The sequence below is a fragment of the Pogoniulus pusillus genome, chromosome 10 (assembly GCF_015220805.1).
Source record: "Pogoniulus pusillus isolate bPogPus1 chromosome 10, bPogPus1.pri, whole genome shotgun sequence".
NCBI lineage: Eukaryota > Metazoa > Chordata > Aves > Piciformes > Lybiidae > Pogoniulus > Pogoniulus pusillus.
Genome location: NC_087273.1, coordinates 12,129,497 through 12,144,053, shown reverse-complemented (window position 1 = coordinate 12,144,053; position 14,557 = coordinate 12,129,497). Strand labels below are relative to the sequence as shown.

General features: G+C 43.1%; 2 protein-coding genes across 3 annotated transcripts; one reads left to right on the top strand and one right to left on the bottom strand.

The window, feature by feature from the left end:
- Window positions 1–2,190: 2,190 nt before the first annotated feature.
- On the bottom strand, window positions 2,191–7,697 carry BBS12 (Bardet-Biedl syndrome 12). 2 transcript variants are annotated; one of them, XM_064149941.1, is made up of 2 exons: window positions 7,407–7,697; window positions 2,191–5,485 (listed from the first exon to the last, which is right to left on the bottom strand). In XM_064149941.1, the coding sequence occupies exon 2, from the start codon at window positions 5,467–5,469 to the stop codon at window positions 3,346–3,348; it is 2,124 nt and encodes a 707-aa protein (XP_064006011.1). In that variant the 5' UTR covers window positions 5,470–5,485; window positions 7,407–7,697; the 3' UTR covers window positions 2,191–3,345. The 2 variants fall into 2 exon arrangements, with proteins under 2 accessions (XP_064006011.1, XP_064006009.1); XM_064149939.1 differs by lacking the exon at window positions 7,407–7,697 and having other exon boundaries at window positions 2,191–6,182.
- Window positions 7,698–8,150: 453 nt separating this feature from the next.
- LOC135178748 (uncharacterized) lies at window positions 8,151–14,162 on the top strand. The gene is made up of 5 exons (XM_064149942.1): window positions 8,151–8,251; window positions 10,115–10,270; window positions 11,794–11,922; window positions 12,032–12,169; window positions 12,372–14,162. The coding sequence occupies exons 1-5, from the start codon at window positions 8,249–8,251 to the stop codon at window positions 12,459–12,461; spliced, it is 516 nt and encodes a 171-aa protein (XP_064006012.1). The 5' UTR covers window positions 8,151–8,248; the 3' UTR covers window positions 12,462–14,162.
- The last annotated feature ends 395 nt before the right edge of the window (window positions 14,163–14,557 follow it).

Here is a 14,557-nt window from a genome sequence, read left to right as displayed (position 1 = left end):
TCTATGCAGTTTTTCCGTAATCGCTTGACTATTATTCAAATAAAGTGCAAATGGATCTTTTCTTAGGAACAGGGGTTATGCAGTGCTCAGGACTGGAGGTTCAGGGAAACAGCATAAAGCCAGACATGAGCTGCAAACACTTGCAGGGCAGCAGAGTTTGCTTTTATTTATGTGCTGTGTTTCCATCTCTGCTCACTTAACAGCCACCAGCTCCTTTTGCCTCTTTTGATCTATCAAAAATCTTTCTCTCTCCTGTCTTAATACACCAAGAGTGTGGCCAAGCAGTTTAACGTCAGTTGCCAACTGATTAATACTGAAAATATGATTGCAGCATGATCAAAACTTCAGTATAACCAGATCCCTATGCTGCTAGGAGCTCCTGTTTCAAATTAAAGCAGGAATCCCTAGTACTGATGAGATTTTGCCAAAATCCACTGCATTCTCAAGTTTGTTAGAAAACCAAAATATTTAGTTTCAGGTCAGAGATGACTAAATACTATGAGCATAGCATTCTACACACAGAAAAGTTTGTTCTCCTATTTCTAAAAGGCAATTGCTATTAATATGCTCCTTTACCCTCCTTAAAAGCTTTCCAGTTACGTGAGTAGAGTACAAATATAAAAACAAACGTGCAGTATAGCAACAAGAACTCAGATGAAACCTTCAAGAATGATGCTGTATAGCACAAACAGGTCTAGCTAGATCCATCTAACCCATATTTCAGGATGAATTTCATCATCTATCTTCCTTTTCCATATATACTGTGTAGATCAATTAGCCGCTATTACAATCCAGTATCCTGAGCCAACCCTGGGCAGTGGGGGAGGCCATGCTGAGATTCAAATTGCCCTTGAAGTAAATTAAAGCGAGGCAACAGCAAGCAGGTAATGAACTGGGTTTGTCAGACCCAGTGAAAACGGTCAGTAATGGACCAGAGTAGAGGGAAAATGGGAGGAAAACCAAGCGTGGAACAGAGAGAGAGGAAGAAAATGAAGAGTGGAACAGAGAGAGAGAGTTAAGAAGTCAGAGAAAAAGAAAGATATCACCATTCCTTGGATCCACTGACATTTTCACAGCATAGTCCAGGTCCTTCAGTGGCAAGTGTACATCACGACTCTGAAAGTTGTGGTCCTTCTATACCCTCTCCAAATCAGAGAGGTGTGCACTCCAGTGCAATGTCTTCACTGGCCTTTCAGTGGCGCTGCTGCAGTAGTTTTAAAGAGGGCATTCCAGCCTGCGCAGAAACTCTCCTATCCTTAAACCATCGGCTGAGCTAGCAGATCTCCTCCAGAGCTATTAAGGCCATCCCCCCTGCCTAACTCAAGACTAGCCTATGTCACACGTTGTTTGAGGCTATCGGCCCTGCCCCACTTTTTTTTGAGACAACAGAGAATTGGGCTATCAGAGGCACCTAGTGTGAACATATTATGAAAGATCAGATCTGATACCAGTGTGGAAGAAAGCTCCAGGATAAAACACATTTAGATAGATTCTTCATAAAATTCTTCTTGCCATTTCTACACAGGCAATTTAATCTCATGCCTAAGGTTAATTAAAAACCTCAGCAGCCCACCTTTCCAGGGAACTCCCAGCTACAGAGCCAGCTAGCCTCAGAAAGGGCTCAGTTTAGCAGAATGTGGTGTAGGTTGTGGAGTTTTGTGTTATAGGGATGAAGACATCAAAGGAAGCAAAAAACATTTTGGAGAATAAGTAGAAAATATCAGATACTGTCAAATATCTACTGGCAACTATAATGGGGTAGAATGTCAAAGTGCTGGCACCACAGGGCAGCCATTCACTAACAGTCTTTCATTTTTAGTATTAAGTGCTCAGGAGTTAGGCAGTAGAGGGGAAGGGCATACCATGAGCTAACAGCAATTCCACAGGACACTGTGTTAAGGCCCAATACAAGTCAACTGGGGCACTGCCAGTGGTCATGGGGGTTTGAGGCAGCTGATGGCTCTTCTCTGAGGCGTCTTCTGCAGTGGAGAGATAATGCAAGGAAAAGAAGTTCAAAAGAAAAACTACATTTACAGCAGTAATTAAGTAGCAGAAAAAGTTCTACCAGTAAATTAACCACTTGCTTTCTGTCTGTTTTTCCACTCAGACCCCAAAAACACTCTTCAGCCCACCCCAGTTCTTAGTTTTCATCACAGAAGCATTAGGACTGCAGACCACCAGCAGCAGCAATCATGAGGAAGTGCTTAATAAGCACTGCCAGCCATTAGCTTTTTAATGAGAAAGTTCCTAAAGCAAGAATCCATTTTAGTATCCCAATTTCCATTATTTTTCCATGCTGTTTTCACCAGCCTGGTCAGACATGTCACTTCAAGTATGATTCAGAACACCAAATTCAGATACAGTATCTCCATAGTTACACAGCCCTGTCTTGCAACAAAGTGCCAGTTCTCTGTGGCTCTGCTCTCAAATGTTAAGTGCTGAAGCACAGTAAAAATGCCTTGCATCAATCACCACGATTGACTTGTTTACAGTTTTTAGACAGCAGCTAAAACACAATGTTTTGACCTCTCCAAGTATAGGTAAAAGAGCTCAAAGCAAATCATCTAAAACTGCGACTGGCAATGTAAAAGAACACTTTGTGTAGAAACATCAAAGGGAAGATTCAGCTCGAATTTATGTCACAACAGGAGAAATCCCAAAGGATATGTATTTGAAAATAGGAGACATATTGCCCATACAAATACAGAAAAGTAGAATCTACTACGACAATCTCATAAATTATTGCAAGTGCAACTCTTACATTTGCAACATTCAGAAATTAAGAGGAAGATATCAATGAAAAATTAATTACATTATGTATATTCTTTCATTGAACACAAGTATACCAATGGTACTTAAGAAATCTCCACCCTACTTTAGAAGGCATTAAACAAGAATTTACAGAACACAAGTCCAACTATCTTGTACAGACAGTGCATGTTCAGAACATAAGTGTATCCAAGGTATCAAGCATTCTTCTAATTAGACTCACCATGTACCCAATAAAATGCTTTTCGTTGCACTGAAAAAACACTGCTCATCTCCTTTGCTAAGTAAGGTTAGTCAGTTTGACTGGATTTATCCATTCATCCAGACAATACCATCACTTAAAAACTCACTGCTGGGGTTAGAGGTAAGCCCCAAAGTGATATTTCTTAACTCTTATTTCTAGAAATGGGAAGATTTATCTACCTTGTGACTATCTCAAGTTCTGATTTCTGGTGTTGCACTCTGAAGTCCTGATCGATCATACTTGAATGTTTGCTTTATAAACTGTGAAGAAATGTAGGTTGGACTTGGACTTCCTTCACTGACTCCTAGACTTACAAATAAAGCCTGCAAGTCCTACAGAAACATAAATTCACTTGACTCATACGAGTTCAACAGCTGATTCCTTTTGGGACCTGTGATAATTTCAGCATCTGTTTGAAGCACCAGTAGCACCAAGTCTAGAGCTCTCCGCCATGCTTCCATCTTGGCTGTAACATTATCATACACCTTTAAACCCTCTCCACAGTCAGCAAAAGGACCAGAACCACCCATGACAAAAGCACCTCTTTTAAACTCTTGCAGTATATAGGCTGAGGGAGAGCCACAGTCAGCTGCTTTTTTGAGGTGACGATCAATTGCAGTGCAGGCTTCCAACTCAGATGCAGCTTCTGCAGCATTGCACAAAACAGCTGAAAGATAGTGCTTCCAGCCACCTGCTAATGCTTGGAGCACAACTGATCTGTACTCCACCCCAGCTGCTGCCAGCCAAGGGCTAGGAAACTCTTTCACCATGTCTCTGCTGGCTGGCTGTGATGGCTGTTCTGCAAGCATTTGAATGTGACTAAGGCACAAGAGCTCCACTGCACCACCACCAAGAAAAACCTTCTTGTCATTTAAAGCATGATGGAGTCGATACACTAAAGTCCAGAACTGATCTTCAATGAGCTGCACCTTCGAAGCCACAGTAGTGGAAAGTACAGCTGTGAGCAGGCCAGTTCCTTCTGCTTTCACCCTGACTGGCACAAGCTCACCCAGATCCACTGCACGCCCATCACAGGCCTTCCACAGCTCCACTTGGGCCCCACTGCCCACACATGCAGCATTCAGCTGGGTGAGGTATGTCACTGGCTGGGCACTGGTGGCCTTGCCAAAGGCACGTAACACATCCCAAGTCACAGAACCAATTACCAAGATGCTGTTTGCTACACACCTTTCCATTAAGTTTTCACACACGTTTCCTTTGACCAAAACCATGTTTACTTCAAAGCTTATCAGAATATCTAACATACTGCTTAGCCACCAATCTCCTGCTCTGCCTTCCTGTAGGCTAGGGCTCTCCAATATGGTCCTTACATTACATGATCTATTAAAACCTAAGTGACGATATTGTTCAGAGAGGTCACCATCCATTAGCAGAATCCGAAGGGGTTTGTCTTCAAAGTGTTTGACAACTGTGGCTTGTTCCGGTGATACTAATGTGACAAAGCCCAGGGAGACACAAGAATAGCTTTCAGGTAAGCCCAGTAAACAGCATGTCACAATTTCTGCAACATTAAACTGAGAAGAGCCACTGTATTCTGCTCGCTCATGCTGATATGCAATGATGCTCTCAAGCAGTTTCACACTAGTCTCATTTCCATGGCTCAGGGCTACCGCCAAGTGTCCTAAACCAGAACGTTGACATGGATATGCTGACGACCCTGAAAGGTATCCTTCAAAAGTACCCTGCTGACTTGAAAAATGGCTTTTTCCTAGAGTGCTGAAGTATCTGCTATGAGTTAACTTTTGTTTGTTATAGCCAGAGATGATAACACTACCTCCAGAAATCAGAGATGTACTTTTGTCACCTGATGGTTTGACAAAAGATGCCACTGAACCAAAGTCTGCCAAAGGCGAGGCCAGATGCTTGTCAAAATTACAATTACCTTCTCGATGGGAATGAGAGTTTATTGAAACTTTTTCTGGTGCAGAAATCTCTTTTTGAAAATAGCAGGAAATCTGAAGATTTAGACGACTGCCACATCCGATTTGGCAAGCTTTGCTTTGAAAGCTGCTAGGACACAGCTCTTTACTGACATCATGTATTGATCTTTGAAGACATTGGACTCTCTCACAGCAAGAGTTCAATCCTTCAGACATCACAGATACTATTGCTGAAACAGGAACATTCTGCTGGAGGCACTCCAGCACAGCACTGCTCCACGCACCAGCAAGAAAACATAGGGTACTCATCCCAGTCTTAAACTCTTTGTTATGTGCCTGAATGGTTTCATTTAGAAGCTGTCCAGCAGCACTGGTTAAATCCAAACTTTCAATCAGTCTAAAAGCAGAGCAAATCAATGTGCTTTGGTTGGTGCTTTCATCCACAATGAATTTACATGATTTCATTGGCCCCAGTAATGTTCTTCCAGCTAGGGCTAAGGATGAAAGCTGCTGAAGTCCAATATGTCTTCTTGCATTCACATCCCTGAAAGCCATGGGCAGCAGGCAGCATCTGTGAAGAGAACACAAACTTATTGCCCCATCCTTAAGGCAGTCCTGAATGGGCATCGCCAACAGATCAACACTGAATACTGCTCTCCTGGGAGGCTCTCTGAACAGAACAGTTCTTCATCCTGTGCACAGTTTCGGAAGTGGTGCATTGCTGACATACCATGGAATTTTTAATTGCTGGCACATTCACTACACAAGAAATGCATGGTGAGAAGTGCTGTGATTCCTTAAACATGAAGCAATACAGATGGTGCAAAACTACCATTTCCCTCCTGATTTCCTATTTGGAATTTCAGTTATTTGTTTTACTTGGGAGAGAAGTCTATTGGAGCAGAATGGAAAACCATGTGCCAAACAAGTGCTCTGTACAGATCCATTTTTTGGTTCCAATAGTCACATCACTGCCTCTAACCTTCAAATCTGGAAAAACATAAACTTATTTTATTCCAATTCTTTATTCCACCGAGCAAGCAGCAGTACTTCACTGAAGATGCATGAAAAGAATGCCGCTTCTTCATACCTCACAAAGCAAACTGCCAAGACTTTAAAGTCTTCATCTACCACTGAGTTTTAACATGTCAAAAAAAAAACCTTCTTTCCCTTGAAATCTCTTCCACACCACAGTCCTGTGGCAGACCACAGGGATTAAACTAAAGCTTTTTTTTCTTTTTTGAATGAAGAAGTATACACACCAGAATTAGTAAGCCTTAGCCACACACCTTTTACACTCAGATTCATATAATTTGTTTCACCTCCCTAAAGGACCTTTTGCATAGCCACTCCAAATTTAAAAAAAAAAAAAGAAAAAAAGCATTTTTCATTCTGCTCAGTGAAGGTCCATCTGAACATTACCTCAAATGAAGACAAGATTAAAAGAGCAGACCAGGCAGCCAAAAATAACCTCTATACACTAACAGACTTGTACTACTTTACTCCAAACTGACACCACCACTTCCCCTCAATTATTAGATACAGATTTAAGCACAAAAAAAAGGAATTAACCATAAAATTATTGTCATCTACAGTTATGCAAAATAATCAGTTTAAGGAATGAACTTCTGCATAAGCAGGCAGTTCTGGCAGAGCTCTGGGGATGCACATCTGAAAACCTCCATCTCAGTTGCTTAAGAGTTTTTCTAGAAATATTTCTTGGCAATGCCTTGCCATAGTGGTCTGGTCATGCTATATATCCATACCAGTACTTATAGTAATAATAATGATGATAAAGAAATAAACAGGCATAATTGATCCTTCTTCTTAGCAGGAATTCTTACCTTATAATAAGAATTAAGTGTGATTACCATTGGGCGATGGAATTCAATATGAAACATTTCCCCAGCTCCACCAATAACCACATAATTCCATCTGATTTCTCACAAGGATTTACTGAGATGGTCCTTTTTGTGGGCAGTTTTGTTGGGCTTCCTTGGGCAGGAGGGTTTTTGGTTTGAGATAATTCAAGCAGCTCTTGATTAGCAATGGTCATTTCTCAATCTGTTCTTGTTTTGATAGAAAGAACAAGTAATCAGTTTGTGGTTTTCTTCATAACAGTAAGGAAAGAGCTACATTAGCCATGCCAAAAGGCCCAGCAATGCTCTCTCTTGACCTTAGATTCATGTTTATGTTTGCACAGGTGAGTTTTAGGGGTCACAAGTGAAAAGCTCTGGGATACAAGAGGTATGCTAAACACCTGTTACTCAGCTTGTCTTACAGCACCTGAACCACAAAAGTTGATCTAAACCAAGACAGTATCAAATAAATTTTCTAAATTAATGTATTTTTGTGAAATGTTGTCTAAGTCTTGCATGCATGCAGGTGCACACATCCTCTTGTGCCAGCACTGGCACACGATCAATGCAAAACGAGTAGAAAATGCTCTGCTTGCAACTACACCACTTGTTCAGGTAACGACCACAACTTACCTGGCCTACCTAAGAGCCAATTCTCTTATCACTAGCGGTGCAACTGGCCTCAAACACCCATGGTGAACCAGCCCGGCGTCGCTCGCAGCCTGGAAGTGGCAAGCAGCCCACAAACAAGCGAGAGGCGTAGGGGAGGAACTGAGGCCGCTCTGCAAGCGCCGCAGAGCTGACCTGCTCAGGCCTGGAGACGGCCTAGCTGCTTCCTTGCCAGCTGAAGGGCTTCACAGCAGCCCCACAGCCGCCGGGCAGCGTTCCTCACCGGCTCGGCCATGCTGAGGCGAGGCGGGCCGAGGCGGGGAGGGCTGAGGCGAAGCGGGCTGAGGCGGGCAGAGGTGGGCTGAGGCGGGCTGAGGCGAAGCGAGCTGAGGCGAGGCCGGCGGGCTGAGGCGGGCAGAGATGGGCTGAGGCGGGCTGAGGCGAGGCGGGCTGAGGCGGGCAGAGATGGGCTGAGGCGAGGCGGGCTGAGGCGGGCAGAGATGGGCTGAGGCGAAGCGGGCTGAGGCGGGGCGGGCTGAGGCGGGCAGAGATGGGCTGAGGCGAAGCGGGCAGAGGCGAAGCAGGCTGAGGCCAGCCGCGGCCGCCAAGAGCCGCCGCGCGCCGCGTTGCCAGGACACCGCCGGCGCCGCTTGCTTGGGTGTCCGGCGAGGGGGCGGGTCCGCGCTCTTGTGACGTCACGGATCCGTCCACTGCCATTGGCCTAAACTAAGGGAGGGGGCGGGCTCTCTGCTACGTCCGTCTCGCTGATTGGGCAGCCGGCGCTGGCGGCGGGCGGTTGGCTGGGCCGTTGGTGGCAGCGGGGCTGAGCGTCCCAAGCCGAGCCGGAGCGGCGTCCCCGCGGCCAGATGGTGAGCGCCTTTCTTCCCCTCACCGCGGGCTCCCCTTCCCCTCGCCGCTCTCCGCAAACTCCCGCCCGAGCCCCTCTGCGCCTTCCCGTGTGGCCGTGGCCAGAACGCGGCTTTCACGGAACCCTCCGCTGATCGCTGGCTGCTGTCGGGAGCCAAGAGGTGTGAGGAGGCCGAGGCCGTCTTTGCTGCTTGGTTTCCTCACCCAACGCGGAAGTCAACATCCTGGCCAAGAAGGGAGAAGCACCCTCCCCCCCCCCATCCCTCCCCCAAACTTAGCAATATGAAAAACATCCCCAGCAGTTGCAGAATAGGGCACCTGCTTTGGGAGCGTGGGCTGAACCGGAGGAAATGTGCCTGGTTATTCGTAGCACAGCTTGATTCCTTTTCTCTGCACCCGGACCCCTATAGTACATAGCTATCTTAAATGGCACTGGTGAGGCGAGAGGATCACTGACTGGTTTGGGTTGGAAGGGACCTTAAACGTTTCATTCCAAACTCGTTGCAGGGAAGCAGCGACACCTTCCACTAGATCAGGTTGCTCATAAAACTTGGCTTTGGACACTTTCAGGAAGCCTCACTGCACTACCTGTGTCTCACCACCCTCAGAGTGAAGAACTTCCTTACCCAAAACATGAAATTGATTTGAGCAACTGAGTTTTGATATAAATGGAAGAGGAAGAAATGCACATGCCACTCTTCAGGATTGTGGACATGTGCACTAGGCTTGTACATGCAGAATGTAGTGTGTTAGTACTTTTTATTAGGAAAAGGTCTCATGGGTTAGTCCCATAGTGGAATCTGTAACTAATGCCTCTGCTAATAGTAGGGGAAAGTCAGTGTTAAGCCAGGCAAAGTGGTCTGCAATGTGACCTGGATCACAGTAGAAAAATGAAATTTTATTTCCAAACACAACAAAATAGAATCTTCTGCGTTACATACTGGGTATTTAAAAGAGAGATCCCAGCCAAAAAATACTAACCATTCAGCAGAGGTAAAAAATTGCTCAGCAGCAGTGAGGAAAATGCCTTTCCTTGTATTTGTTTTATTCTATAAAGCCCTAACAGTTGAAGTTGGCAGTGAGAGGGACTGCCCATCTTTCCATGAATCTGTGCAGATTGAAGACCAAACACTCAAACTCTTGCTGCTGCTGCTTTACAAGAAAACTATATATGAGAACATCTTTCCTGCTCAGTAGTGTGTGTGGGGAACACTGCGTACTGCACTAGCTTACACCAGAAGGTGGAAAGGTTCAAGTGCCCTGGGTAATAATGTACCAGCTCAGCACAAGCCGATTAGTTCTTAGGGGACAGATTTTGTGTTGATCTCACTGCTACCACAGCATGTTGTTACCTAGCACTACAGCTTGTTGATAGGCACTCCTTTTAAACTTTGTTTCAACAGAATACAAACTTTCAGACACAGCATCTCAGCACTGACTTTGAGGAGTGGCTGAATCTGAGTCCCACCTACTCAAGATCCTATAAAATCAGCCTTTTTTTAGCTATGAGAATGACTCACGTTTTCCAGGTGAAACCAGTTCTGACACATCACAGCAACCAGCAGGAGGTGCAGGGGGTCTTAGTCACATCAGTGGATTGTTTGTTTTCAGACTGCCCACTGTTTTTTTCTGGCAGTACTGTAATTGATGAAAACATGATGCTCAAATGTGTATTACCCAGTAACAAAGTCTTCAGCTTGTCTTCTTTCTAAAATAACTGAAGAAAGTACGTGTAAAACTCCAGTGTCTACTACTTGCAGTAAAACTTCTGCTACAGCTTTACTGTTATTTACAATTTTTGCTGTGGTTTAAATGTTCCCCAGAGTGGGCTCTTTCTTACCTTTTCTCTCCTTCACTTTCTGAAGGCTTCAAACTACAGAAAACCTGGCTTAGGTACAGCCCAGCGGAAGAAAAGTGGCTTGAAACCTGAACTCACAGAAGAGCAAAAGCAGGAGATCAGAGAAGCTTTCGATTTGTTTGATACCGATGGATCTGGAAGCATCGACGTAAAAGAACTGAAGGTTTTCAAACTTCTTTTTCTTGGCTGGAGATCTCTCTGCTCTCAAAACTGTAGCCCCACAAATTACCTGGTTTTTAATTTAAAAAACAAAACAGAGAGTTGCACTTCAGTAGCTATTTAGGTAGTGTATGTGCATACACACAGTATTGCACAAGGGAGAAGATTATTCTCAGTTCTTTCTGTATGTTTTTATGTCTGATCTTTTTTTAAGCATGAATCTTCTATCTCAGTCATTTCCTTCTCACATGCAATCACTCTGCCTCAATTTCTGCATATGTAACCTACAAGCTTGAGTTACCTAAGCCTGTGGCTTATCTCAGGATGTATTTGGAAGCACTTATGCTTGGGTAAGGAAAGTATGTTCTCTGGACACAGATGATAGATGTCAAACTGTAGTTCTTAAAATGGACTGAAATGATTTAACATCAGCCATTTAACACCACTTTTCTTTTTTCAAAATGACTGGATGATCTTGAAGGTCTCTTCCAACCTGGTTGATTCTGTGATTCTATCAATTCAAAATAATTGCTGTTATATAGCAAAAACTGTTCTCCTCTAACAGCCCAACTGGAACATTTTCAGTTGTCCCACTGCAAGAAACTGGCCAGAAAACACACTTCAATGAAATGTTACGTTTCTAGTGAGTTGTCACTTTGCAGCAGAAGAATGCTTAGGAAGAAAATTTCTGCCTAATATTAACTATTGATTTCCACTGGAACATACAGGAAGGACAAATACTCACACTTCAAATCTTCCTCTAGTTGCATGTTCTTGAAACTTCAGTCTCTCAATTCAATATGCTGTAATCATCTGGCACATCAGGATTGTGAAATTGCTCATGAACACCCAAGTAGCAAAATTGTTCTAGGCTGGTTTTAAACAATGTAAACATGAAGCATTTGCAGGACAATTTTATCCACTCCATTTACAGTAATGTTTTGCATGTGTCTGTAAGGCTTAGTAGTTTGCTTTTCATTCCCTCACGTCAGCTTTGCTGAGGCTGAGACACTTAGAGAGTATTGTCAGTTCCCACCCTCCCCTCCACCTAGCCAGAAGTGCCAAGAACTGTACATATAGATTTTTTTCTGTCTGTCTGTATTGGATTGTGTCAGTTAACTGCATGTAATTCTGCCCCCACCAAAACTCATGGGCATTCTGCCCTTCATTTCAATGGAGTGAGATCACATCCCCAGTCTCCACCCTCCCTCAAGTCCTGTTTTGATAATCCTAATCCTGTCTCTTTAGGAACCAAGTAGATTGGAACCTTTACCTAATTCAAACACAGAAAGCTTCTCTTAGTTTCAGAAATATATCCTTGTTTTACATGCATCTAAAGAGTATATACACCTGAATCTTAGGAATATCAAACCTATTGCTGTTCGGAATGATGAAACAAGCAGGTAAGAACTCAAGATGTTTGCACTGCAGTGAGTTATTACTGTTTTGGACGATGTTAAACAAGCTTTCATGCAGCTGCTGACAGTAATTCTGGTGGCCTCCTGACAGAACTGTTTTTTGGTGCAGGTTGCGATGCGTGCTTTGGGCTTTGAGCCAAAGAAGGAAGAAATCAAGAAAATGATAGCAGATATTGACAAAGAAGGAAGTGGCACCATTGACTTTGAAGACTTTTTGGCTATGATGACACAAAAAATGGTAGGAATTCTTAAGAAAGGAATTCCTGTGAAAGCATTAAAAAATACTGACAAAGAACATCTTGGTGGCAGGTCTTTTCTAATAAACATACGTTTTACTTTTCTTTTAGAGTGAAAAGGATTCAAAAGAAGAAATCCTGAAAGCTTTCAGATTATTTGATGATGATGGAACTGGAAAAATTTCATTCAAGAACTTGAAAAGAGTCGCCAAGGAGCTGGGAGAAAATTTAACAGATGAAGAACTGCAGGTAAATTCTGATTTGCCAGAGCTCCTAAGGATGGGTGGAAATACATGCCTATCCAAAAAGGGCTGAGAGGTCAGAGAGATGAAGAGTAATCAAATACACAGTTTTTCACATGAGGTGCTTTTGATTACTGTTGTTTTAATGGACATGTTTTCATCTTGTGTTAGAGTTCAGTGCCTGATGAACTATACAATGTGTTTTGTAGGAGATGATTGATGAAGCTGATCGAGATGGAGATGGAGAAGTAAGCGAGCAAGAGTTTCTGAGAATCATGAAGAAAATGAGCTTGTATTAGTATTTGTTGCCTTGCTCTACAGCTGCTCCAAAAGATAACCTGGAAAAGACCTTAAAAAAAAAAAAAAGAAAACCTTAAAAACTGGGCTTGTATCTCCTGTGTGTTTTCTGCCATATAGAGTATGAAAGGAGAGTTTTTTGGTTCTTTTTTTTTAGCAAAGTTAATTGGGAAGGAGGTGTTTCAGTACCCACAACTGTTTAAAGTTAAGATACTGCAGAAGTGAAAAAGGAAGGATGACCAGAATCTGCAAGGCAGGTCAGACCCTCCCCTTTGACAATTATACTGATTGCCATTTTGGGTAAAAAATGCTGTGTTTCAAGAATTTAAGTAAAAGACATTTCACTCGAGGTGTGAAGATTCCCATTGCTGCTAGGAAAGGCCACTATTGACTTTCCTAATGTGACAGAATAAAGGTACAAGCACAGCATTTTTATTGTTTTTAAGGCTTTTAGGTTATCTTTTGGTATATGCCTCCTTTTGTTTATGTCAATGGAAGACTAAATCTGCTGCTTATCTGTCTTTAATTCTGTATGAAACACTTATTTTCCCATAGCAAGTTGGTTTTGGACCTTGTGGGAAGCAAACATAGACACCCAGGTTTGGTTTTCCATTTGGAGCTGTGTGCCATCTGTAGCTGTTCTTCTGATGATCTGAAAACTTACTCAAATGTAACCTGCTTGGATTATCAAACTTTATTGTATAACCAGTGAGCAATCTTGTGCTGTTGTTCTTACTCCCAGGACATTTCAGACCTGCTGTTATGCCAGGATTATGGGTACCTAAAAAGTTCAGTTCTGCACTAGGGTGAATTTTGCCTTTCACCATTACATTTAAGTTGCAGGGAGTGCTCACATCTGAAGTGAAAAAGCAGCTCGGCTTGGATATCTGTAGAACACCAAATACATTCAGATCCACACAAAACAAATTCATTTCAGACATCACAGGTTTGGGTTTTTCCAGAAGTACCTCCGTTTTCTTAACCACTGCAGACACTGTCACTCTGGGGCTTGCTGGAGAGTCACATTTCCATCTGTACTGTGGTGACAAAGCAGTGACACACAACATGACATCTGACTGTGGTTCTGCAGGAGGGTTCGTTCTTGGGTCCTACTTAGACAATTGGGTTGAAAACTGCAGGGAAAAGGTGTGATCCTAAATTGTGTCTCTGTCCAGTTAGGTGTCTGAAGAGTTTGTTACTGCTCACAGATAAGTAGCAAAATGTCAGACAGGTTCAGTGGGAAGAGGAGGGAAAGAAGAGTTTTTCAGCAGTACCTGTTAAGATCCCTTTTCTTCAGACAGCTTCTGCTGCTTGACAGCACTAGGAAGGTTTGTAGAAGGAAGGAAGAGTCAGGTCCTGGAGCTGCTTCAGTTCTCATGAGCTGTAAGGACCCAGCAGGGGGAAAATTAGCTTCAGAAGTGTTCATTTACCTATCTTCTCAGTGTGCAGATGTGGACTTGGTACATTCTACCCCAGTCCCCCAAGTTTTGTACTCCAAACAACTCTAAAGAGACCTTCTCTAACCTGTAGAGAAGTAGTCTTAAACCCACAGGAGAACAGGGACTGTTTAGGACCCTGGAAAACCTGTGAAGTCCCCTATTACCATATTCAGTGGCAGCAGATGTAACCTATCATACTCTTTAAGTGTTTGAAATGTCTACCATGTTTGTACAAGTGTGAAATAAAACTGTTTTGCAAGTTAAGGACTTTGTGTGCTTTCTTACTTGGTCTGATTGCAATGAAAAGTAAATTCTGAAAAATAATTTCCAAGTGTTAAATGATTGACCAGGTACATTTCATCTTCACTTTTCTAAGAGACAAATCCTTAGGTGCAGTAGTCTGTCCTGCAACGACTCTCCTTCTTCCCCTACGCTGATTAAAAGTTTGTGGTGCTAACCACTTCGATTCAGAAAGGGAAATTTGAAGCTGTAACTGATATGGGGAATCCCAGAGCCTATCAGAGTTGTACTTTTTCTAAGGCTGCTACAGGAAAGGACTGATGATGTTGTTTAGCTATGATGCATGTCACTTCTCTCTTCCTGTTCTAATCCCATTTCCTGACCCCTGCAGGTAGGAAAGACTCACAATCATACTAGGT

What these genes read in the sequence shown, in the direction of transcription:
- BBS12 (XM_064149939.1), bottom strand. Translation starts at nt 5,541, where the DNA reads ATGCCCATTCAGGACTGCCTTAAGGATGGGGCAATAAGTTTGTGTTCT.
- LOC135178748 (XM_064149942.1), top strand. An exon ending in CTATGATGACACAAAAAATG is followed by an intron (nt 11,923 to 12,031) that starts GTAGGAATTCTT and finishes CTTTTCTTTTAG; the next exon opens with AGTGAAAAGGATTCAAAAGA. An exon ending in TAACAGATGAAGAACTGCAG is followed by an intron (nt 12,170 to 12,371) that starts GTAAATTCTGAT and finishes TGTGTTTTGTAG; the next exon opens with GAGATGATTGATGAAGCTGA.